At 44.5% G+C, this 25,104-nt stretch overlaps 2 protein-coding genes across 2 annotated transcripts in view; both read right to left on the minus strand.

The window, feature by feature from the left end:
- The window catches only part of LOC146558561 (uncharacterized), a 29,561-nt gene extending 6,539 nt beyond the window's left edge, over window positions 1–23,022 (minus strand). The window contains exons 1-11 of the mRNA XM_085246624.1: window positions 22,892–23,022; window positions 19,151–19,401; window positions 9,031–9,124; window positions 8,765–8,938; window positions 2,480–2,653; window positions 2,052–2,098; window positions 1,395–1,942; window positions 1,266–1,306; window positions 1,023–1,054; window positions 847–911; window positions 506–555 (exon numbers count right to left, since the gene is read on the minus strand). Of these exons, the coding sequence (XP_085102750.1) occupies window positions 506–555; window positions 847–911; window positions 1,023–1,054; window positions 1,266–1,306; window positions 1,395–1,942; window positions 2,052–2,098; window positions 2,480–2,653; window positions 8,765–8,938; window positions 9,031–9,124; window positions 19,151–19,394 (1,469 nt within the window). The 5' untranslated portion in view covers window positions 19,395–19,401; window positions 22,892–23,022. The remainder of the gene's footprint in view (window positions 1–505; window positions 556–846; window positions 912–1,022; window positions 1,055–1,265; window positions 1,307–1,394; window positions 1,943–2,051; window positions 2,099–2,479; window positions 2,654–8,764; window positions 8,939–9,030; window positions 9,125–19,150; window positions 19,402–22,891) is intronic.
- On the minus strand, window positions 3,311–8,749 carry LOC146558562 (uncharacterized). Its single transcript, XM_085247671.1, has 2 exons — window positions 5,220–8,749; window positions 3,311–3,347 (listed from the first exon to the last, which is right to left on the minus strand). The coding sequence occupies exons 1-2, from the start codon at window positions 6,617–6,619 to the stop codon at window positions 3,311–3,313; spliced, it is 1,437 nt and encodes a 478-aa protein (XP_085103797.1). The 5' UTR covers window positions 6,620–8,749.
- Window positions 23,023–25,104: the final 2,082 nt, after the last annotated feature.

The following is a 25,104-nucleotide window of genomic DNA, read 5'->3' on the forward strand; positions in this document are numbered from 1 at the left end:
ATGTCATGGCTGTGTGCAGGCAGGCAGGAAAAGGACCCAATATGCAGACTCCTGGAGGCAGAACTTAAACTCAAGGACCCCTGCTTTATTGGAGGCATAAGTTGAAAACCGAAAAAAAACTAGAAGGGCTACAAACTGAAACAGAACCAAAACACACAGGCCAGAATGAGGGATGACGCGACACTGAATGGGAACACATGCAGACACTAAATACAAAGACGAGTTTGGGAGGAAGCAAAACAGAATATGTTGACCTTCAAAGTAAAACGGGAAACAGACTGGGCACAGAACTAAACCTAAGAACTAGACAGAAAAAAACCCTCAAAACTAGAATACAAAAACAGAACTCAGAATACAAGAAGTCATATACAAAGGAGAACTCATAGGATAACAACCGTGACAGTTTAACCCCAATAGAAGGAAACTGTGGAGACGGGAGGAGGAAGACATAGTCTGAGGTCTGATGAGCTTCAGATTTGTTACATGCAGACTTGTGCAGGATTACCTGTAAAAGATGTGTGCAGATTCACCGTACACCTCAGGTGTGAAACTGGACTGAAAGAAGTAACATTAGAGGTTTCAGGAACATATACTTGGAGAAGAAAGCTAGGTCGTGAATCACATCAACAATATGTACCTGAAAGGGTACAAAACTGTCAAAAAATTACAAATTAGTATTTGCTGGGAATGAGTACAAAGCTTGGATACAGCACAAAGTTCTCATATGAAATGATGAATCCGTTTCTGTACTGACAGTTTGTTGTACAAAGAGTTGAAAAAGTACCAGCCTACAACAGATATTTGTTAAATCTGTGTTTTAGAGTCCTTAAATATCTGGAAACTCACCTCGATCATCTTTGTGTTATCCTCTGACAAACCAGGCTGTGTGTCTGCTTTTACACTGGAAACACCTAAAGACAAAAGATCAGCAGCAGACGTCAGTAGGTTTGGGCAATTTGAACCTGGCTTGTTAACATTTTTGAAAACTTTCCAGCAAAATACTTCTAAGTCTGAGTACTCACAGGAAGCTTTAATCATCGTGAACCCTTCAATCCTACAGAGACAAACAATAGTAACTGTTTCTGTAGATCCAGTTTATGGGTTAGTCTGCCCCCTTGGACATCATACAAAGAGTACATCCTTTCTTTGCTGTATACTGGTGTATTAAGCTGTAACTAACCAGAATGAGCTAAACTTTCAACTGAAGTAAGTTATGACATAATCTAGTCTCAGGTTCAGTTTTACTGCATTTAATAATTTGATACCTGTGTGAAGGTTTTTCGGTCAGCTGTCTTTTTCTGGCATCCTGACGTGGATATGGGAACAAAATCAGCAAGAAACTCTACACAATAAGTAAGTGTTTCTATAACAGGAAGAGACCAGTGATACTCAACTGCACACAGAGACACTGAAGAACCAAATGACCAAAATCCAAATCCAGGATACAGAGTTTCAGTGAATGTGGTGTTAAAGGTGTGGAGGTGGATCAGAGTGTCAGGGGAGACACTGTAGAAGGACAGAGTGCCAGCAGGACAGTCCACATACACCCCTACTCTGTGAGAGACCGAGGAGGAGGAGGAGGAGGAGGAGGAGGAGGAGATCGTAGTTCCTCTGTCATTGTGCCACACAGAATAACAACCATCATCAGAGCAGTTCAAACTCCACGACTGGTCATTCCATCCAAACACACAGTCTTTACTGAATCCCCTCCTTCCGATTCCTCTGTAACTCAATGAAATAAAAATGTCTCCACTCCACTCCACCTCCCAGTAACAGCGACCAGTCAGACCATTTCTACACAGCAGCTGAGTGCACCATTCGAATCTGTCTGGATGATCCGGATACAGTTTATCGCCTTCCATGTATGTCACCTTCCTGTTTCTATCAGACAGTTTGAGGTTTCTGTACGCTGTGTTTGTGTCGATGTTGAGTTCACAGAAATCTGAGTGAAAGTATAATACAGCTGCAGTTATTGATCCATCATCTGTTCATTGAAGATGGTTGAATGTGTGCTGCTTTGTTTTCATGAATCACATGAAAAACACACTTACACTTCCTCAGGCCTGGTATCAACCATTGGACTCCAGCAGGCTCCACCCTGAAAGGAGGAGGAGCACAGCTTGTTGCAGCATGCACACATGGACATTGTGTTGAAATAATAAACCTAAATTAAAGTTGAATCTAAGATGAATGTCATGTTAGTTTGGTTTTTTTTAATTCCATCTTAGACTAAATTAAGTTTTGCAATATTTTCAACAACTGGACAGGTACACTTAAGTAAAGTATCTCTAAAATATTGTGCTGTGGTCGCTCCTTTCCAGGACAAACTGACAATTAACCTTCAGGAATGATTTATTCTGCCTTTCATAACATCACTTGGGCTCGGGAGGTAAAACGGGTTGTCAACTAATCAGATGGCTCATGAAGACTTTGGTTCAGGACCTGAGGAAAGGACAGGTTCACTTAGGACTCTACATACTTGAGAGTGTCCAGTCTCCAGCATGGATCCTTCAGTCCAGCTGACAGCACCGTCGTTCCTGAGGCGCCTGGATGGTTGTAGCTCAGGTCCAGCTCTCTCAAATGGGAGGGGTTGGAGCTCAGAGCTGAGGCCAGAGAACAACAGCCTTTCTCTGTGATCAGACACCCTGATAGACTACAGAGACACAACACACTCACTGCATCATGGGTTTCTTGTTTTAATGTGTCAGAAGTTACTTTGAAAAATACTTATGGTGTGTTTTATTAATACAAACACTTAAATCAAAGCACATTACTGGTCCGCGTGTGGGGTTGCATTAGCAGGCAGCAAACTGTTTAAAACCACAGACACGTTTTAAAGAGCAGCGCACCGGCATACATTTGACTCCCATCTCCATTATTTCTGTTTGGTTTTGTGGTTAACTGAACTGCAGGAGCTTGTTGGTAGTTGTTCACAGTTGTTTCCATTTCTTGAACAGTAAAGAGGGATAATTGTGAGGTTCATGAAGCTAGAATAAAATCAATAATCATTGCCGTCTACAGGAACGGAACAGTCCTGCTCCTTGGCATTATTTAACTCCTTTTGAATGTTGGTGAGGTACTGAGATAAACTGCTACTTCACTGGCTGTGCCTTGTCAGTGTAAGATGGAAACTTAAATAATAGAGTGAATGCTAGCAATAGGTAAATCAGCCGCGATGATTCTCCTTGAAGATGAGCCAGATTTGAGCTTGGTGGCCAGTTTCGTAATCAAATTCCAAGGCAATCAAATAGTAATATAATTGTCCTGGGCAGACTGTGGCTCAGGAAGCAGCTTACTACCAGTCAGAGGGTCACTGGTTTGCTCCGTGCTTCTCAATCTCAAAGTATCTTTGGACAAGGTACTGAGCCCATCCATCAAAATTAAAGTGTGTCAATGCAAGTGTTAAACAATGTTTGTGTGACTGGGTGATAGAAGTGAGTAACAGATGTTAGGTGTGGCTGTGTGCAGGCAGGAATAGGACCCAAGGTGCAGACTCCGGAGACAGACGTGAACTCAAAAAGGCTTTAATTTGGTACTCAAAAATATAACATAACTGAAAAAACTCAAAACAAACTTAAACCAGAGGAATGACAGAACACACAGCTAAGAAAACGGTAGATCGCGACACAGACACTAAGAAACACAGGGCTTAAATACACAGAGGGAGCAATCAGGAAATGAGTAACAGGAGGGAAACACAGCTGGGGCAAATCAGAACTGACGAGACCAAAGAAGCGTAAACTGAACACACTGAGAAAAGACGGAGACCTTCAAAGTAAAACAGGAAACACATAACACAGACTGAACAAAGACACAGACTCACATGCAGGCACTACAGAGGGAACAGAGACGTGGGAACAGGGCAGACACAAACACTGACTGAACACGGGGATATAGGAACTTAAGATACACATAGACGCGAACTAGACAAGGGGATGCAGGTGATAGGGGAGACAGAGCAACTAAAGAAGACAGAGACCTAAGCCATAAGACAGAACTCAAAGAAACCAAAAACTAGACAGTATAAATAATATCATAAACTCAAAAACCCTGGGTCGACGACCCAGGCATCCTAACAGTACCCCCCCCCCCCTTAAGGGGGGGGGGGGGGGGGTACTGTTAGGATGCATCAAAAACAAAACATCAAACATCAAAAACAAAAAAACAAAAACAACCCAACCAGGGTGGGCGGCGGGGGAAACAGGATGGAGGGCTCGAAACAAAACAAGGAGCTCGAAACAAAACAAGGAGCCAAACCAAAAAAAGAAAGAACAAACAACGGAGCCTGGAAAGCAACAGAAGAAAACACAGGAACAAAGTCCAAAACAACAGCACCAAGGCCCAGGCATAGTCCAAAAGCAAACAAACAAAAGAGCTCACGAAAAGCGCAGAGGCCCAGGCAATAGTCCCAAAAAAGTTCAGGGGGCCGGCCCGGAGGCTGACAGCACGATAGTCCAAACCCGGGCAGTTCAGGGGGGCGGCCCGGAGGCTGATGGTCCAAGAGCCCAGAAAACAGTTCAGGAGGCCGGCCAGGCGGGAGACGGCGACGGAGCAGATCAGGAGGCCGGCCGGGCGGGAGGCACCGACGGCGACCGAGCAGATCAGGAGGCCGGCCGGGCGGGAGGCACCGACGGCGACGTAGTTCAGGGGGCCGTCCATGACGGCAATGACGTCCAGTCATCGGCCGGACAGGACGTGCAGGACGTGCAGGCCGTGCAGGACGAGCAGGACGTGCAGGACGTGCAGGACGTGTAGGACGTGTAGGCCGGGCAGGCGGAGCTACAGAGGCTGAGGTCGGATCAGGGAGAGCTGCAGACTCGGGGGCCGGACCAGGCGGAGCTGCAGACTCGGGGGCCGGACCAGGCGGTGGAGCCGGTGGTGGCTGAACGGCCTCGCCAGAACCATCAGCAGACACTAGGACGTGCTGGCTGGGTCCTCCCGGACCCCCAGCTGACGAGGCACGAGGCTGAACGGGCCCCTCGGACCCTCCAGCGGAGACAGGTGGCTGAAGCGGTTCCTCGGACCCTCCAGCGGAGACAGGTGGCTGAACGGGCCCCTCGGACCCTCCAGCGGAGACAGGTGGCTGAACGGGCCCCTCGGACCCTCCAGCAGAGACAGGAGGCTGAACTGGCCCCTCGGATCCTCCAGCAGGAAGAGACGGCTGAAGCGATTCCTCGGACCCTCCAGCGGAGACGGGTGGCTGAAGCGGTTCCTCGGACCCTCCAGCGGAGACGGGTGGCTGAAGCGGTTCCTCGGACCCTCCAGCGGAGACGGGTGGCTGAAGCGGTTCCTCGGACCCTCCAGCGGAGACGGGTGGCTGAAGCGGTTCCTCGGACCCTCCAGCGGAGACGGGTGGCTGAACGGGCCCCTCGGACCCTCCAGCGGAGACAGGAGGCTGAACGGGCCCCTCGGACCCTCCAGCGGAGACAGGTGGCTGAACGGGCCCCTCGGACCCTCCAGCGGAGACAGGTGGCTGAGCAGGTGACTGAGCCGATAGGTGAGCTAATGTCTGAGCTATGGAGAGAAGTTTAAGTTGTATTGACTGTTGTAACGATGGCAGTAATGGCGGGTGAGGTGGTGGATTAGCAGACGGTTGGACTAGGTTGTCTGAGCCTACGGATCCTACAGAAAACTGCTGGACGGGCTCACCTGAGCCTCCAGCGAGGTCAGAAACAGGTGCAAGTACCTGCCGGACACCAGCCACTCCCACCCGAGGAGAAGGTACGGGTGCAGGAGCTAACTGGTTCCCGGTCATCCTCACCCTGGGAGCCGGGACAGGCACAGTCAACGGCTGGGCAGCTGCAGTCCCCACCCGAGGAGCTGGTACGGGTGCAGCGACAGGCAGAGGCTCAGCCAGCCTAGACACCCGAGCAGGGACCAGCTGGACCTCAGCTTCCCTCACCTGAAGCACTGAAACAGGTGCAGGGGAATGCTGGGCCTGAGCTGCCCTGGGAGCAGGAACACAATGGTGCGAAGGAGCAGGCTCAGCAAACACAGACTCTTCTAAAATGTTTTTTAACTTCCTACCACCACCACGTCTAACAGTCTTAATATTCTCAGTCTTAGCAGTGTTCATATGATTGTTAGTCTCCAGCTCCAAGGAACGACAGCAATCACAACTCACCACCGGGAGTTGCTCCGCAGAAAAAGAGTGGTGACGGTGTGAGCGTCGCCTCCTCCGGGAAGTGGGAGGTGGCGAACTGGGCTGCGAACCCTCCAAAGGACCGGGCTGCGATGAGGAAGCAGAGAGTTTGTGAAGCTCAGAACGCAGCAGACCCAAAAACAGAGCGAAGGACTGCAGCGGAGTGAGTCTAACGTCCGGTGTCACATAATCTCTCTTCCTCCGCCGCTTAACTCTCTTGTCGGACTGGTAATCCAGGGGTGAAGGCGGAGGTGTAGCGACTGGAGAGAAGGAGCACGTGCTCAACCTGATCGCCCGAGGCATAGACACTGGCTCGGCCGTAGCCATTTGGAGGCTGCGGGGCCCTCCCAAAGCCAAACGTGACCCATAGAAGGGTGACTGGAGCTCCTGGGCATGCTCAGCTTCCTCCCTCACGATCTCCTTGAGGAAGGCAGAAACTGCGGGTCGCTGATACCACACGGAGTCTGCTGGGTCCATGTTCTGGTCGCGATCTTCTGTTAGGTGTGGCTGTGTGCAGGCAGGAATAGGACCCAAGGTGCAGACTCCGGAGACAGACGTGAACTCAAAAAGGCTTTAATTTGGTACTCAAAAATATAACATAACTGAAAAAACTCAAAACAAACTTAAACCAGAGGAATGACAGAACACACAGCTAAGAAAACGGTAGATCGCGACACAGACACTAAGAAACACAGGGCTTAAATACACAGAGGGAGCAATCAGGAAATGAGTAACAGGAGGGAAACACAGCTGGGGCAAATCAGAACTGACGAGACCAAAGAAGCGTAAACTGAACACACTGAGAAAAGACGGAGACCTTCAAAGTAAAACAGGAAACACATAACACAGACTGAACAAAGACACAGACTCACATGCAGGCACTACAGAGGGAACAGAGACGTGGGAACAGGGCAGACACAAACACTGACTGAACACGGGGATATAGGAACTTAAGATACACATAGACGCGAACTAGACAAGGGGATGCAGGTGATAGGGGAGACAGAGCAACTAAAGAAGACAGAGACCTAAGCCATAAGACAGAACTCAAAGAAACCAAAAACTAGACAGTATAAATAATATCATAAACTCAAAAACCCTGGGTCGACGACCCAGGCATCCTAACAACAGATTAAGGAGGCAGATCTTAGTTCATCCCTCTAGCCCGTGTGATATGAGACCCAGCTGAGATCTGGTGATATGTTAACTTTAAAAACTGCTTTGACAGCATCAATCCTTTCAGATTGCAGTAAGTTTGGCGCATGACCAAAATACATGAGTGTGAGCTGTTATTTGAATGCCACACTTTCTCCAGCATGAGCCGGGATTATTTAGGTTCATCTTTGATTTTTGGAGTTCTGAAAAAGCTTAATATTATAGTCCACTTAAACTCCCTCGATGTGTATGAATTTGTAGTAAAATTAGCTTCAATGCATATTACCTCTACTTACTTTAAAAAAAATAACAGTTTCTTCCTCCCAACTCTGCTTAATAGCTACAAGATTATGCTGGTTCATGGACACAAAAATGTCATATAAAGTACTTATTTTCTATCCTCCTGTCACAGCTGGTGTGACAGGCAGGATGGTGTGTTTAGAGGTGTGGTGCAAAGCACAGGAATGGGAGAAAAATGAAGTATAACAAAAAGTGAGCCTTTATTTGGGCTAATGTCAAAACAAAAACATGGCAAACTAGAGAAAAACTAAAAATAAAACATGAAAAATGTGCCATGAACATGGCCTGCAGAGGAACATGAAAAACTATAACGTGAGATAATCAGAACATGAACAGGAGCTGGAGGGAAAACCTGAGACATGAAGAGCCGAGACTCACAGAAGCATGTAGCGAGACAAACAGATGACCCGAGACTGAACAGAGGAAGACAGAGGACTTAAATACACAGAAGGGTAATGAGGGAAGTAGAAAAACCTGGGGAAACACAGCTGACACAAATGAACATGACACCACAGGGGAAGCAAAACTAAACACACTGAACATGGAAACACAAACCTGCCAATTAGGACATTGAACATACAGACATGAAATACCTGAGGAGACACGGAACACAGGGAGACACTAAAGCAGTGGCATAACTCTAAGTAAAACACAGGACAAGACAGATTATACAGAGCACAGAAAAAGACTCATAAATCAGTAGACATAGAAGAAACGAAAACTAGAATAAAAAGTCACCGCTGCGGGGGTAAGTGTTTCTTGCACATATTCTATTGCCTTTACAGGTCTTGGAACTCTTTATCTTCATCTCCATTTTTAATATGGAGCCTCGCCGGGTACAGTCACTCAAGTTAGTATTCATGGACCCAGATTACTCTGCAAGGCTCCTCACTACAGTAGCCATATTGCTCTGACTATCCATCAAGCAGTGCAGCTTCATAGCTTACCAAAGATGTGCTAAAACATTTTTGACCGATTTTTGAGCACTGTGTACCACATAAAATCGGTTCGAGGTCAGTAAGCACAACGGGTATTCATACATAAGGCGCACTGGATTATATGGTGCACTGTCGATTTTTGTGAAAATGTAACAACTTTAGGTCCATCTTATAGTGCAGAAAAATACTGTACATCATGTCTGTTTTAAGATGTGCAATGTGTATTGACCTGAGAGTTTCCAGTTTACAGTGTGGACTTGCCAGACCAGCAGACAGAAACTTTATTCCTGAATCCTGTAGGTCGTTGTTACTCAGGTTCAGCTCTCTCAGGCTGCAGGACTCCGTGTCAAGAGCCGAGGACAAAGCTTGACAGCTTCTCTCTGAGAGGTTACACCCACCCAGCCTAAATTGAAAATGAAAATGTTCAGGGGGTTTTTCAATTCCATATCTAAACAGTTAAAGCAACAATGTTGAGGTGTGTCTCTACACACTTACAGAGATTTGTTGGAAGTTTTTACCCATGGCAACAACCTCAGAAAAGTCTTCTCTGAAGCAGTGTGTTTCTTCAGGTCAAACACCTCCAGGTCTTCTGAAAATAAGAGTTGATCCTAGATCTATTCAATTCAATTTTATTTATGTAGCGCCAAATCACAACGAATGTCGCCTCAAGGCGCTTTATATTGTACAGTAGATACAGAGAAAAGCCCAACAATAATATGACCCCCTATGAGCAAGCACTTTGGCGACAGTGGGAAGGAAAAATGGTAAATGGCTTGTATTTGTATAGCACTTTACTAGTCCCTAAGGACCCCAAAGAGCTTTACATATCCAGTCATCCACCCATTCACACACACATTCACACACTGGTGATGGCAAGCTACATACACAGCCACCCTGGGGCGCACTGACAGAGGTGAGGCTGCCGGACACTGGCGCCACCGGGCACTCAGACCACCACCAGTAGGCAATGGGTGAAGTGTCTTGCCCAAGGACCAACGACCGAGACTGTCGGAGCCAGGGCTCGAACCGGCAACCTTCCAATTACAAGGCGAACTCCCAACTCTTTAGCCACGATTGCCCCAAACTCCCTTTTAACAGGAAGAAACCTCCGGCAGAACCAGGCTCAGGGAGGGGTGGCCATCTGCTGCGACCGGTTGGGGTGAGAGAAGGAAAACAGGACAAAGACATGCTGTGGAAGAGAGACAGAGATTAATAACAGATATGATTCAATGCAGAGAGGTAACACATAGTGAGCGAGAAAGGTGACTGGAAAGGAAAAACTCAATGCATCATGGGAATCCCCGGCAGCCTACGTCTATTGCAGCATAACTAAGGGAGGATTCAGGGTCACCCCTAACTATATGCTTTAGCAAAAAGGAAAGTTTTAAGCCTGATATTGAAAGTAGGGATAGTGTCTGTCTCCCGAATACAAACTGGAAGCTGGTTCCACAGAAGAGAGGCCTGAAAACTGAAGGCTCTCCCTCCCATTCTAATTTTAAATACTCAAGGTTCTTCAAGGTTCTTCAAGGTTCTTTATTATTTGTCACATGCATAGCAATACAAGTATAACACACAGTGAAATGTAGCCTGACACGCTCCTCGACATGTGCAAAAATTGGGGGGGGGGGGGGGGGGGGTGTAGAGGAAGAACATTATATATATATATATATATATATATATATATATATATATATATATATATATATATATATATATATATATGCACACAGACGGCTGTTAAGTCCCAGATCCCTCAGCTTTGTGAACAGTCTGCTGGGCACTATTGTGTTAAACGCTGAACTGTAATCAACAAACAGCATTCGCACATAGTTACCCTGTTTCTTGTCCACGTGGCTGAGAGTGGTGTGTAGGACGTGGGCGATGGCATCCTCTGTGGATCTGTTGGATCTGTAGGCGAACTGCAGCGGATCTGTGGTGTCTGGGATGGCGGAGGAGATGATGTTCTTCAGCAGCCTCTCAAACACCTTCATTACTACCGAGGTCAGTGCAACTGGCCGGTAATCGTTCAGGGATGAGGGTTTGCTGTTCTTGGGCACAGGGATGATGGTGGATCTTTTGAAGCATGTGGGGACCACAGACTTCGCCAGGGACTCGTTGAAGATGTAAGTGAACACACCTGCTAGCTGGTCAGCACAGCAGCGCAGCAGACGGCCGGTGATGCCGTCTGGCCCCGCCGCTTTCCTTGTGTTCACTCTCCTCAGTGCCGCTCGGACGTCATGCTCCGCGATGCTGGTCACCGGTCTCTCACTGATGACGTCACTGTCCTCGGTAGTCAGGCGGTAGATAGCATTAGCCGCCTGGCTAACCTCGAAACGGGCGTAGAACCGATTCAGCTCGTTGGTGAATGCAGAGTCGGCGTTGATCGGCGCAGTGTCCCTGGCTTTGTAGTCCGTAATGGTGCGTAGTCCGTGCCACATACTCCGTGTGTCGCCCTGGTGGAAGCAGGACTCCACACGTTCCCGGTACCTGCGTTTGGCATCTCTCACCGTGCGCTGCACGCCGTATGAGGCCGCTTTGTAGGCGCTCATATCGCCAGTGGCGAGACCCGCGTTGTAGGAGGCGGTCCTGGCGTTTACTGCAGTGCGGATCGATCTGTCCATCCACGGTTTCTGGTTTGGGAATGTGGTGACTCTCACAGTGGGGATAATCTCCTCTGCTAGCATATTGACGAAGCATACTGCTACTTCCGTAAACTTGTTGATGTCGACTGCGCATGTTCTGAACATGTCCCAGTCTACGTCGTTGAGTGCGTCCTGTAGCGTAGCTTCTGATTGGGCAGTCCACCGTTTTACTTCCTTCGTGGTCACGTCTTCCCTCCGTATGCTTTGTTTATACTGGGGAATGAGGAAGATGGCGTTGTGGTCAGACTTCCCAAAAGCCGGGTGTGAGACAGCTTTGTAGCCCTGCTTGTATGGCGTGTAGCAGTGATCCAAAATCCGATCCCCTCTCGTTGGACACGAGACATGCTGGTAAAAGTTTGGCATGACTTGTCTGAGGTTCGCTTTGTTAAAGTCTCCTGCTACAATGAGGGCTGCGCCCGGGTCCTTGTTTTGAAGCGAGCTCAGCACATCATGTAATTCGGACAAAGCCATACCTGTGTCCGCTTGGGGTGGGATGTAGACCGCCGTGGCGATGACTGAGGTGAACTCACGGGGCAGATAGAAAGGGCGGCACTTAATGCTCAGGAACTCCAGATGTGGCGAGCAGCCGCTGGAGAGAGTAGAAATGCTCCTGGCATCACACCACTTTCTGTTTACCATGAAACACACTCCTCCACCTTTGGTTTTGTTCGACTCTGCCATTCTGTCCGCGCGGAGCACAAAGAATGAATCCGACGGAGTTACGGCCTGGTCCGGCACGGTGGGGGACAGCCATGTCTCCGTGAAGCACAGAATGTTGCAGTCCCTCATGTCACGTTGGAAGGTGACCCTTGCTCTTAGATCATCGAGCTTGTTCTCCATGGATAGTACATTGGCCAGTAGGATACTGGGCAGTGGTGCGCGATGCGCCTGCTGTCTCAGTCTGTTCCTAATACCAGCGCGTTTTCCCCGGCGCTTCTTTGTTCTGCGCCTCGGATGAGCGGCCCGTCCTTTGTTGTTCTCCGCGCCGCGTAGAATCTCTGGCGGCCAGGAAGGGTCAGGTTTAAAAGTGTCCAAGATTAGATGTGCAACCTTGGCACCGATGTTTACAAGTGATCCGCTGTCGTATACTATAAGACTAGAGGATTTTGGGATGTAAACCAGAGCAAAAAATAAGTAGTGGCCGCGCCATCTTTTTTTTTTTTTTTACTCTAGGAACAACAAGTAGGCCTGCAGTGCGAGAGTAAATTGCTCTAATAGGGTGATATGGTACTACAAGGTCATTAAGATAAGATGGGGCCTGATTATTTCAGACCTTGTATGTGAGGAGCATGATTTTAAATTCAGTTCTGGCTTTAACAGGAAGCGATTGAAGGGAAGCCAAAACAGGAGAAATATGCTCGCTCTTTCAAGTCCCTGTCAGTACTCTTGCTGCAGCATTTTGGATTAACTGAAGGCTTTTCAGCAAGATTTTTGGACATCCTCATAATAACAAATTGCAGTAGTCCAGCCTGGAAGTAATAAATGCATGAACTAGTTTTTCAGCATCACTCTGAGACAGGATATTTCTAACTTTAGAGATGTTGCGCAAATGGAAGAAAGCAGTCTTACATATTTGTTTAATATGTGCGTTGAAGAACATATCCTGGTCAAAAATGACTCCAAGGTTCCTCACAGCGTTACTGGAGGCCAAAGTAATGGCATCCAGAGTAAGAATCTGGTTAGATACCATATTTCTAAGATTTTCAGGGCCAAGTACAATAACCTCAGTTTTATCTGAATTAACAAGAAAGTTGGCGGCCATCAAGGTCTTAATGTCTTTAAGACATTCCTGCAGTTTAACTAATTGGTGTGTGTTATCTGGCTTCATGGATAGATAGAGCTGGGTGTCATCTGCATAGTAGTGAAAATGTATGCTATGTCTTCCAATGATACTGCCTAAGGTAAGCATGTATAATGTAAACAGAATTGGTCCTAGCACCAAACCCTGTGGAACACCATAATTGACCTTAGTGGGTGAAGAGGACTCTCCATTTACATGTACACTGTAAAATATAATATTGTGTTTAATTAAAAATATTAAATAGGCTGAACTCAGTTTTTATCAATTTGTTATTAGAACTAGATTTAAATAAGTTACCAGTACTTTTTATGCAAAAACACTATAAACTCAATTTATTTGAGTTGTCTTAACTTAGAAAAACTAAGTAAGATGGAAGTTTTGCTTCTCAGGGCGGAAGGATGAAAGATGTGTTTTGAAAATGCCATGTCACTACCGTCCTCCTCCCTCGCGGATCAGTCTGCATGTTCATGGTGGCAGTATTTGTTATGGAATATGTTGATTAAACCTGGAAAAGCGTCAGCTCAAGATATTATTATTGTCATTGCTATGGATCTTTACCTGATACACTGACTTGGTGAGTAAATGTTTACTCTTATTCAAACTGATTTTGTGGCTTCTCTTACTTTAGCACCAGGTTTATAATCTTGCTAGCTAGTTAGTGTTAGTGTTTGTTTTGTGCCCAAATCATTTTGCACATCATTAGAATGAAAGTTATTGGCCATGTTTGCATAGCCCTTTTTAAAATTATGCTTTCATGACATTATTGTGTGTTGGGTGGTAGTCATGGCTATCCAGACTGACAATTGGGACATTGAGTGTCACCTCTCCGGTGGGGAGGCAGCCTGAGATTGTCCAAATTGGAGTCTGTTTTATACCAAATGCAGAAAAAAATGTTTTAAGAAAGCAAATGGCCTGTATTTATATAGCGCTTTACTAGTCCCTAAGGACCCCAAAGCGCTTTACATATCCAGTCATCCACCCATTCACACACACTGGTGATGGCAGCTACATTGTAGCCACAGCCACCCTGGGGCACACTGACAGAGGCGAGGCTGCCGGACACTGGCGCCACCGGGCCCTCTGACCACCACCAGTAGGCAACGGGTGAAGTGTCTTGCCCAAGGACACAACAACCGAGACTGTCCAAGCCGGGGCTCGAACCGGCAACCTTCCAATTACAAGGCGAACTCCCAACTCTTGAGCCACAATCGCCCCAAAAGCAATTAAGTTCATGTTCCAAAAAATATGATTGTTTGCTTGCAGGACAACAGGAGAGATGAGTCCTCCGTCACTGATGGTGTGGTCAGTGAAGATGGTCGCCTGCAGGTTCAAGCTCATTGCATCTCCAACCCACATCCACTGCCACTATACTTAAGGGAAGTTAAAGACTTTCTTCTGCACCTACATTTGGATCACCTCGATCCATGATAGTCATTCAGGCAGTAATGCCTGGACTGGAAACAAGCCATCCTTAAAATATTACAACATTGCAGCTCCTGTGTTGGAATGCAAAACAAATGTGTTGTTTAAATTAGAGACTGCACTTGTGACAGAACAACAAATATTTTATTTTGATTATATAAGTAATGTAAGTACAAAACAAACTTGTGGTAGGTCTAAACTTATTTTCAATAATTGCATCTGAGACTTTGTTTCATTGTAAGATTATAACAGTGATGACAATATAATTGTTTGTTGTTCAGGAGAACAGTGTCCAGTATGTTGGCTGTTATACTTTCTTGTGTTTGAAAATAAAAGTTGGGCTCATTTTAACATCATTACAAAAAGTGTTGTTAATTATTTTTAATCATATTCAGGTTACCACAAATTGTTTTTTCATTTAGTTGAACTTGAAATGTTTGTCAGTAGGTAAACAATTAGTATTGTACAGTCAGAAATATCAAGTTATTCTTAATACTGCAGACTTGCAATGTATAAGTTGTCCTAATAGTCATCTTAAGTAAGCTTTACTTAGTTTTTTTGAGGCAACGAGTTTCCTTAATTTTTTTGAGTTCTGGGAACTAACAAGGCTGTACAGTGTACAAATTGGAGTCTATTAGATAGATATGATACAAACCACTGCAGCACAGTACCTGTAATACCTACAGCATGTTCTAATCACTCTAATAGGATATTATGGTCGACAGTATCGAACGCTGCACTGAGGTCTAGCAGGACAAGCACAGAGATGAGTCCACTGTCAGAGGCCACAAGAAGATCATTTGTAACCTTCACTAAAGCTGTTTCTGTGCTGTGATGAGCTCTGAAACCTGACTGAAACCCTTCAAATAAGCCATTCCTCTGCAGATGATCTGTTAACTGTTTGACAACTACTCTTTCAAGGATTTTTGATATGAAAGGAAGGTTGGAGATTGGCCTATAATTAGCTAAGACTGCTGGGTCTACAGATGGCTTTTTGAGTAAAGGTTTAACTACAGCCACCTTGAAGGCCTGTGGTACATAGCCGATTATTAGAGATAGGTTGATCATATTTAAGATTGGCGCATTAATTAATGGCAGGACTTCTTTGAGCAGTTTTGTAGGAATGGGGTCTAAAAGACACGTTGATGGTTTGGAGGAAGTAATTATTGAAGTTAACTCAGAAAGATCAATTGGAGAAAAAGAGTCTAACTTAACATCAATGGTACTAAAAGTAGCTGTAGATAATATTAATGTGGGAGGATTATTGGTAATGTTTTCTCTAATGGCTAAAATTTTATTTGTGAAGAAGTTCATGAAGTCATTACTAGTTAATGTTAAAGGGCTGGTTGGTTCGATAGAGCTCTGACTTTTTGTCAGCCTGGCTACAGTGCTGAAGAGAAACCTAAGGTTGTTCTTATTTTCTTCAATCAGTGATGAATAGTAAGATGTTCTGGCTTTGTGGAGGGCTTTCTTATAAAGCAATAAACTATTTCTCCAGGCTAAATGATGATCCTCTAAATTTGTGAAACACCATTTCCTCTCCAGCTTACGAGTCATCTGCTTTAGGCTACGTGTTTGAGAATTATACCACGGAGTCAGGTACTTCTGATTTGAGGCCTTAGTTTTCACAGGAGCTACAGTATCCAGAGTCGTACGTAGTGAGGAGGTAAAATTATTAACAAGATAATCGACCTCTGATGGGGTAGTGGTCAGATAGCTGCTTTGCTCTATGAGCATTGAAGATGATAACAGTGGGTGGATTATATTCTTAAACTTAGTTACAGCGCTTTCAGAAAGACATCTACTGTGATAAAGTCTGCTCCCCACCGCTGTGTAATCAATTATTGTAAATGTAAATGTTATCAGGAAATGATCAGACAGGAGAGGGTTTTCAGGAAACACTGTTAAATGTTCAGTTTCTATGCCATATGTTAAAACAAGATCTAGACTGTGATTAAAGTGGTGGGTGGGTTCTTTTACATTTTGAGAGAAGCCAATTGAGTCTAATAACAGATTAAATGCCATGTTGAGGCTGTTATTTTTAGCATCTACATGAATGTTAAAATCACCCACAATAATTATTTTATCTGAGCTGAGCACTAAATTAGATAAAAAGTCTGAGAAATCAGAGAGAAACTCTGTGTAAGGCCCAGGTGGACGATAGATGATAACAAGTAAAACAGGTTTCTGATTTTTCCAGCAGGGGTGGACGAGGCTAAGCGTCAGGCTTTCAAATGAATTAAAAGTCTGTCTTGGTCTTTCGTTAATTAATAGGCTGGTGTGAAAAATTGCTGCCACACCGCCCCCTCGGCCTGTGCTTCGAGATTTCTGGTAGTTAGAATGACTCGGGGGTGTTGATTCATTTAAATTAACATAATCATCCTGCTGCAACCAGGTTTCTGTAAGGCAGGAGTAAATCGATTTGTTGATCAATTATTAAGTCATGTACTAACAGAGACTTGGAGGAGAGAGACCTAATATTTAATAATCCACATTTCACTGTTTTACTCTTTGGTTAAGATGTGGATACTGTATTGTTCCTTCTTTGTGATTTTTTATGTTTAAGTTGTTTGTTGCTGGTTTTTAGTTTGTTTTTTGTCTGTTTGGGAGCTGACACAGTCTCAATGGAGATGGGTTTTGGGGGGGGGGGGGGTAGCAGGAGGAGAGAAGCTGCAGAGAGGCGTGTCAGACTGCAACTCTGCTTCCTGGTCCCAACTCTGGATAGTCATATTTTGGGGGGATTTAATACATTTGTCCATATTTCTAGAAATGAGAGCTGCTCCATCCAAAGTGGGATGGATGCCGTCTCTCCTAACAAGACCAGGTTTCCTCCAGAAGGTTTGCCAATTATCCATGAAGCCCACATCGTTTCTTGAACACCACTCAGACAGCCAGCAATTTAAGGAGAACATGCGGCTAAACATGTCACTCCTGGTCTTATTGGGGACCGACCAGAGAAAACTACAGAGTCCGACATTGTTTTGGCAAACAGATCTTTATACAAAGTCTTTTTCAAACATGCTGTGGTAGCTTTCTTCCTGATCCTAGTTGTGCCTGATTTCTCCCTTTCACTTGGAATCAACCCTAGATCTTTTCTGTATAATCTGGAATGGAACAGACCTTAGCTGACCTTGAATCAGTTTGTCAGACATTTCCAGTTGGTTTTGAACCTCTGAAAAATGGGGGAACCTTGGAAAACCTTGAATCAGAGCTGGAAGCCTGTCACAGATTGATTTGATTTAAAGTCCACAGTAATGGTGTCCAAATTCTTATGGACCTAACATTAGCAGCTGAAGCAAGTGATTACATTTTGTCTAGTAGTTCCTGTTTTGTCTTTATCTCACTATGATTGCATTTTCTATCTTCTCTTTGCTATCACCTACCAAAGTTGGCAGAAGCAGAAGGATGCCCCTCCCTGATTCTGGTTCTGTTAGAGGTATCTCCTAGTTCAAAGGGAGTATTTCCTTTCCACTGTCACCAAGTGCTGCTCATTGGAATGGTCTCTTTAATACTGTTGCTCTTTGCCTTATAATGTAAAGCACCTTGAAATAACTTTTACTAAACTGTTCTATAAAACTGAACTGATTTGACATGAAAGTGCATTGTGAATTGACCTCTAGATGAAATTGTGTATGTTCTTCATCTTTTTACAAATACTTGTAATTACTTGTTTATTTTTGTCCCACTCACACTGGCAATAAAAAGATAATACAATCAAAGAAATTCAAACCAGAAATTCACAACATAGTAATCATTCTTTGCACAAATAGCCCTAAGCTACAAAACACACTGGAACAAGTCTACCTCTGATAAGATGAGTAGAAGTATGCCCCCCAACTTTATCTTGGAAACATCAAATACTGTTCCCCCCAGTCTGTGAATTATTCACCCTCAGGTACACACCAGATTTACCTTTTGTCACGTAACGCTATGTGGCAGGCATGATTTATCCCAAACGCAGGACTCAAAATGCAACAGGATACACTCCAAGAGGCAGCTTTATTTTGGCTGTGAACATGCTATGTTCATTATAAATAAGAAAACATGGAAACTGGAAACTAGAAACTAAGAACTAAGAACTGAAAAACAAGGAACCTAAGAACAGACTCTGAAATAACCTGGGTAACTCAGCTTTATCCCAACAGTTTTTTTTTTTTCAAAACAATCACTTTGTGTCCTTCACCAATTTAGTCTTGACATTTAAAATTATAACCCAACATAACATTTAATTTGTGAAAATCAAGACTTTTTTTAAAAAGCAAAACAGGAAAAAACAACACTCTAACAACACTCTAAAGACAGAAGGGGTTATCATACAACGCAAAGATCATAAAATCCAGGATCCATCCACCCTGCTCACTCCAGATCAGGCCTGACAGGAAGCTGCAGCTTGTCCAACACAAAAACACAACGTAAGACAAGTAAACCCAGTGCACCGTGGAACACAGAAAAGTCCCTTTATGCAGTTTACTCTTTCGTCACACACACACATTTTATTTTATTTTGTGGACCTCCTCATCACCACCATGTCACCATCACAGTATCTCCAGTTGTTCCATACTTTAAAGTATTTGAGCAGTAGAATAAAAAGCAGAAGCTAATGGTCCTCACACCTCACTAGGTATCCTTCTCTTCCCCTGTTCTTCCCTTCTCCACAGTGGAAGAAAGTGAAGTGTGTTTAAATCCTTTCAGCAGAATAAATCTGAGGCTCTTATGTCCACATGCACCTTCTTCTCCTCCACTGACTTACCTTTATTCATCTTGAGCTTCTTTGTGATCAGATTGGTCACTGTCACAGCATCATTCAAAGCATATTTCTGGACTATCAGATCCACCGTTTCCGTCCTGCTCAAAGTCTCCAGGCCCATCTTCCTGATGGCCGGGAAATCTCCCAGTAACTCCGGATCCTGGAGATAGCACTGGAATGAATTCAGCTCCTCATCTCTCAAATCCTGTAGCACCTCCAGCAGCTGGTGCTTCACCCGCATCTCCATGTCTGACCTGTGGAAACATCAGAGCTCACCTGTGACTGTCAGAGAGCTCATGGGGTTTCAGACCAGCATAACTGTGCACACAACACAACACAAATTCCTCCTACCCGTGACATCAGTCTTTATAATTCCTTCCCATTTCACCTGGGCTCCTCAGTTGTAAGAGCTTGGTTTTATTCTACATCGTACTCTTTAACTTAGGACCATTTACAGTGGGATGCAAAAGTTTGGGCAACCTTGTTAATAGTCATTATTTTCCTGTATAAATCGTTGGTTGTTACAATAAAAAATGTCAGTTAGATATATCATATAGGAGACACACACAGTGATATTTGAGAAGTAAAATGAAGTTTATTGGATTTACAGAAAGTGTGCAATAATTGTTTAAACAAAATCAGGCAGGTGCAAAGATTTGGGCACTGTTGTCATTTTATTGATTCCAAAACCTTTAGAACTAATTATTGGAACTCAAATTGGCTTGGTAAGCTCAGTGACCCCTGACCTACATACACAGGTGAATCCAATAATGAGAAAGAGTATTTAAGGGGGTCAATTGTAACTTTCCTGCCTCTTTTAATTTTCTCTGAAGTGTAGCAACATGGGGGTCTCAAGACAACTCTCAAATGACTTGAAGACAAAGATTGTTCACCATCATGGTTTAGGGGAAGGATACAGAAAGCTGTCTCAGAGATTTAAGCTGTCTGTTTCCACAGTTAGGAACATATTGAGAAAATGGAAGACCACAGGCTCAGTTCAAGTTAAGGCTCGAAGTGGCAGACGAACAAAAATCTCAGATAGACAGAAGTGACGAATGGTGAGAACAGTCAGAGTCAACCATCAGACCAACACCAAAGACCTAAAACATCATCTTGCAGAAGATGGAGTCACTGTGCATCGTTCAACCATCCGGCGCACTTTACACAAGGAGATGCTGTATATGAGAGTGATGTAGAGGAAGCCTTTTCTCCGCCCACAGCACAAACAGAGCCGCTAAGGCACATTTGGACAAGCCAGCTTCATTCTGGAATAAGGTGCTGTGGACTGATGAAACTAAAACTGAGTTATTTGGGCATAACAAGGGGCGTTATGCATGGAGGAAAAAGAACACAGCATTCCAAGAAAAACACCTGCTAGCTACAGTAAAATATGGTGATGGTTCCATCATGCTGTGGGGCTGTGTGGCCAGTGCAGGGAGTGGGAATCTTGTCAAAGTTGAGGGACACATGGATTCCACTCAGTATCAGCAGATTCTGGATACCAATGTCCTGGAATCAGTAACAAAGCTGAAGCTGCGCCGGGGCTGGATCATTCAATAAGACAACGACCCAAAACACTGCTCAAAATCCACTAAGGCATTCATGCAGAGGAACAAGTACAACGTTCTGGAATGGCCATATCAGTCCCCAGACCTGAATATTATTGAAAATCTGTGGTGTGAGTTAAAGACAGCTGTCCATGCTCGGAAGCCATCAAAACTGAATGAACTAGAGATGTTTTGTAAAGAGGAATGGTCCAAAATACCTTCAACCACAATCCAGACTCTCATTGGAACCTACAAGAGGCTGTAATTTCTGCAAAAGGCGGATCTACTAAATATTGATTTCATTTCTTTTTTAGTGGTGCCCAAATTTATGCACCTGCCTGATTTTGTTTAAACAATTATTGCACACTTTCTGTAAATCCAATAAACATCATTTCACTTCTCAAATATCACTATGTGTGTCTCCTATATGATATATTTAACTGACATTTTTTATTGTAACAACCAACAATTTATACAGGAAAATAATGACAAGGTTGCCCAAACTTTTGCATCCCACTGTAATTTAGCAAACTTCAGCTTATTTTTATTTGTTTTCAGATAAAGACTTTGTGTTTTCTCTCCTTCATATTTATATTTGAATTCTGCGAAAGTAATTTCCCCTCCCTGGATCAATTAAATGTTGTGATTTTACAAACACACTGTTCACAGAACATGCCAGTTTCCAGCAGTGCCCCCTTGTGTTTAAGAGGAAAAATCATGAATCATATGCACCGAACGACAGTTGAGAGTACCCAGCCTTCTTGGAGTCCCTGGGTGGGATGCTTGAGGGTGGGTCCACCTGGGGATTCTGTTGTTTTACTGGGAGACTTCAAAGCTCATGTAGGTAACAACAGTGAGAGGAGGGGAGTGGCTGGGAGGAGATCTGCCAGATCTGAACCCAAGTGTTGTTCTGTTACTGGACTTCTGTGCAAATGACAGTTTGTCCATAACAAACACCATGTTCGAACATAAGGGCGTCCATAAGTGCACGTGACACCAGAACACTCTAGGCCGCAGGTCAATGATCTACCTGCCCTACCCTCACCTAGGGTCACAGCTACAGATGTTGACCAAAAGAACGAAATCGCAGATACAAGCAGGGAAAATCAGCTTTCTCCAAAGGGTGGCTGGCTTCTCCCTTAGAGATAGGGTGAAATGTTTATCCATCCAGGAAGGGCTCAGAGTAGAGCCGCTGCTCCTCCACATCGAAAGGAGCCAGTTGATGTGGTTCAGGCATCTGACTAGGATTCCTTCTGGGCGCCTCCTGGGTGAGGTGTTCCTGGCATGTCCCACCTGGAGCCCCCCGGGGCAGACCCAGGACATGCTACAGAGATTATATCTCTTGGCTGTCCTAGGAACCCCTTGATGTTTCCCCGGACAAGCTAGAGGAGGTAGCCGGGAAGAGGGAGGTCTGGGCTCCTCTGCTTAGGCTGCTGCCCCGTGACGCAACCCCAGATAAACGGAAGAAGATGGATGGATCGACTGAGAACAACAAAGCTGCAGAAAGAACCTGTCGTTATGCAAACGAGCAGTTTATGATAAATTAATTTACACCAACACAGCCATAAAGACGACACGTACAGCTCACACACTCAAAAACAGCCGATCGACTCACGCTGTAAATCATTCTGTATTCACACGGATTCAAAACCTCTGATGCTCTGTGCAGCCAAGGCTTCATGAACTGTGACATCAGACACCTGCTGCAGGTGAGCAGATAAGCATCCAGTCTCACACAGAGACACACACACAGACAGTCACACACACACTCGTTTCTCGTATCATGTGATGGTACGTCACAGCGCACATGTCTGAGTTTTCCATGCATGTGCGACGCGGGTAACAGTTACCGGTTACAAAAAACAGACGTGCCAGTGCTGCGCGTGGTATGTGAGCGGCCCATAACTGACTGAAGCGACCGCTGCTGTGTCACGTGCGTAAACGCGCCACTCTATTAACCTGAGGGCATGCAGCTACAGGGGTTAAACATCTGCACTGCGCAGTCTCCGTGTGTTCCTGTGGGGAAGGCTCGACCCCGCTGAGTCACCCTACCGCTTGACCCTGACCAGCTGGCAAACCAGAAGTGAACATCTGCCTGTAAGCGGAACAGCAGCAGCACAGCTCTCTCTCTCTCACACACACACACACATGCACACACCTACACACACACGCACACACGCACACACACACGGCTCACCTCTGTTGACAGTCCGGAAAACTCGGACCGGGGTTGCAAGTTAGACGGTCTTCTCCTGACTTCCGGTTTAAAAGGTTTAAGCCAATCAGAAGCTCCAGATGTTTGCCACACCCAGGAAACGTTTAGCAGCCTTTCAGTCACTCCCCCCCCCCCCCCACACACACACACGCACACATGAAACACTTTCACTTTGTTTCCAGATGCTTCTTCATCATCTGCCTGTGCAGACTCCCTTCCTTCGTGCCAGATGTGATCCATACCGCCTAAAGTGATGTCATGAGGTAGTAAATATTAGAGTTGAATGTCTGGAGACCGGTCGAGACCATTTTTACGTGGTCTTGGTCTTCTCTTGGTCTTGCTGTCTCGGTCTTGCTTTCTCAGATCGACATTGGCTATATCGCAATTCAGGGTCTGCAGTACACAGCCTTAACTGTCCTCAAGGACCACGTACTCAAAGACCGCTAAGGCCGGAAGTGCGAGGCTTGTGAAATGGGACGGTCTAGCCTTCGTCGCGCTGCCCAGGTTGCCTAGCAACCATGATACTAACAGCTGGAAACGTTTCATACAGCTTTGTTTGACAGAAATGAAGGAGAACATATTTTTGTTCATTTGTTTCTACATGAGCTTTGTATGATTTTGTATGATCTGAAGCTGAGACCACAGGACTGTAAAAACATGATTTTTGGGCTTCATTTCTGTACTGAACAGTCATTTTAAGATTAGTTGGTAAATAACAATTAGCTAATGTTATTCATGAGACTAAAGTCATCTCACTTTGGTAATGCAAATATAATATGGCCAATATTATAGTTATTATATTAATCATTATTAGTTATTACAGCAGTGAGTTTGAACTCTGTGTCAACTTGAATCTTTACTGAGCTTCAGTAAAGATTCAAGTTGGAGTTATTTATATTTGCTGTCACCTTAAATCTTCACTCAAAGACAAGTATCTTTGACAGTGTATATATAGGCGTATTATATATAAGAGACAAATATTGTTTTTAATATGTTGGTGTTAAGTTGAAATATTAAATGTTTGTCATTTTTATGTTTACCATTTGTACATAGTTTTAAAGAATTCTTTCTGTCCTCCCCTCCCCAGATCCTTAAGATTCTGGGAGGGGGGCGGTAGTGTTTTTATCACAGGAACACCCTTGTTTGAAGTTGGCAAACTTCCTCCCCTTTGTATGGCTTCACTGTGTTATCTAGGGTGAACCATCTAGGGTGTGGGGGAGACTACCCTCTTTATGACCAAGGATGTTCCTCTTGTGCTTTTATGTTATATGACCCTTTGATCAACAGGATCACACACACACACACACACACACACACACACACACTTACTTAAATACAGAAGTTCACACATCTTTGTAAACTGTGTCTCAATAAAAAGGGCAGCAAGGGAGGTCGTGGTCGAGGTCATTTTCGTGGTGGACACAGGCCTCCCTTGCGCAGGTGTTTGATCGAGTGACTGTCTTGTTTTCTTCATGATGAATAAGTCTCTAGAATTAGCGGGGCTTGTGGAAACACAGACACAACATTTATTTGGTCCTTCGGAGCCGGGTGTTGTGCCAAAAAGTGATTGTCTGCCAAAAACTGATTTCCAATGTTTCCGTGTATTTTTTATGTGTAATATCTTTACGTATGTTCGTAAATAGACTGCGGTGAACAGGGTTTACAAAGGGGTTATATATAGAATTTAAAAATTATCAGTTTTTCAAGTATCTTCACAACTCTGTGTTATTGTACTTACATTATAACCAATCCGGTCCTTTATCCCTACTTAAAATATTTTTACAGAACTATTGTAATATTTGCTGCCATTTCTGCTGTCCTCTTGGCCAGCTTACTCTTACAAAAGACATTTTTAATGTTAATGAGATTGTTTTTAACTGCAAAAATAAAGGTTATATAAAAGTCACTGCCAAAAACTGATTGTGGCTTCTACCTTGTTACACGGATGTTGTTTGTGGCTCAAGATGACTATATGTAATCCATGAGGGATGCATTTGACATCTGTTTCATATATTATAGCCCAACAAGTTACTTATAGCAGTTTAAATACAAGCAATCAATTTTTGGCAAATACCGGAAATCACTTTTTGGCAGACAATCACTTTTTGGCACAACACCGGAACCTAACACATTGCATCCACCGAGGAGAGGGAGAGGACGCCACCGCAACGTCTGGGATGATTGACGTAAAGCCC

The sequence above is a fragment of the Mchenga conophoros genome, linkage group LG15 (genome assembly GCF_057382185.1).
Source record: "Mchenga conophoros isolate Kocher_MC1m ecotype Shallow Benthic linkage group LG15, M_conophoros_male_GT1.1, whole genome shotgun sequence".
In the NCBI taxonomy this organism is placed as follows: Eukaryota; Metazoa; Chordata; class Actinopteri; order Cichliformes; family Cichlidae; genus Mchenga; species Mchenga conophoros.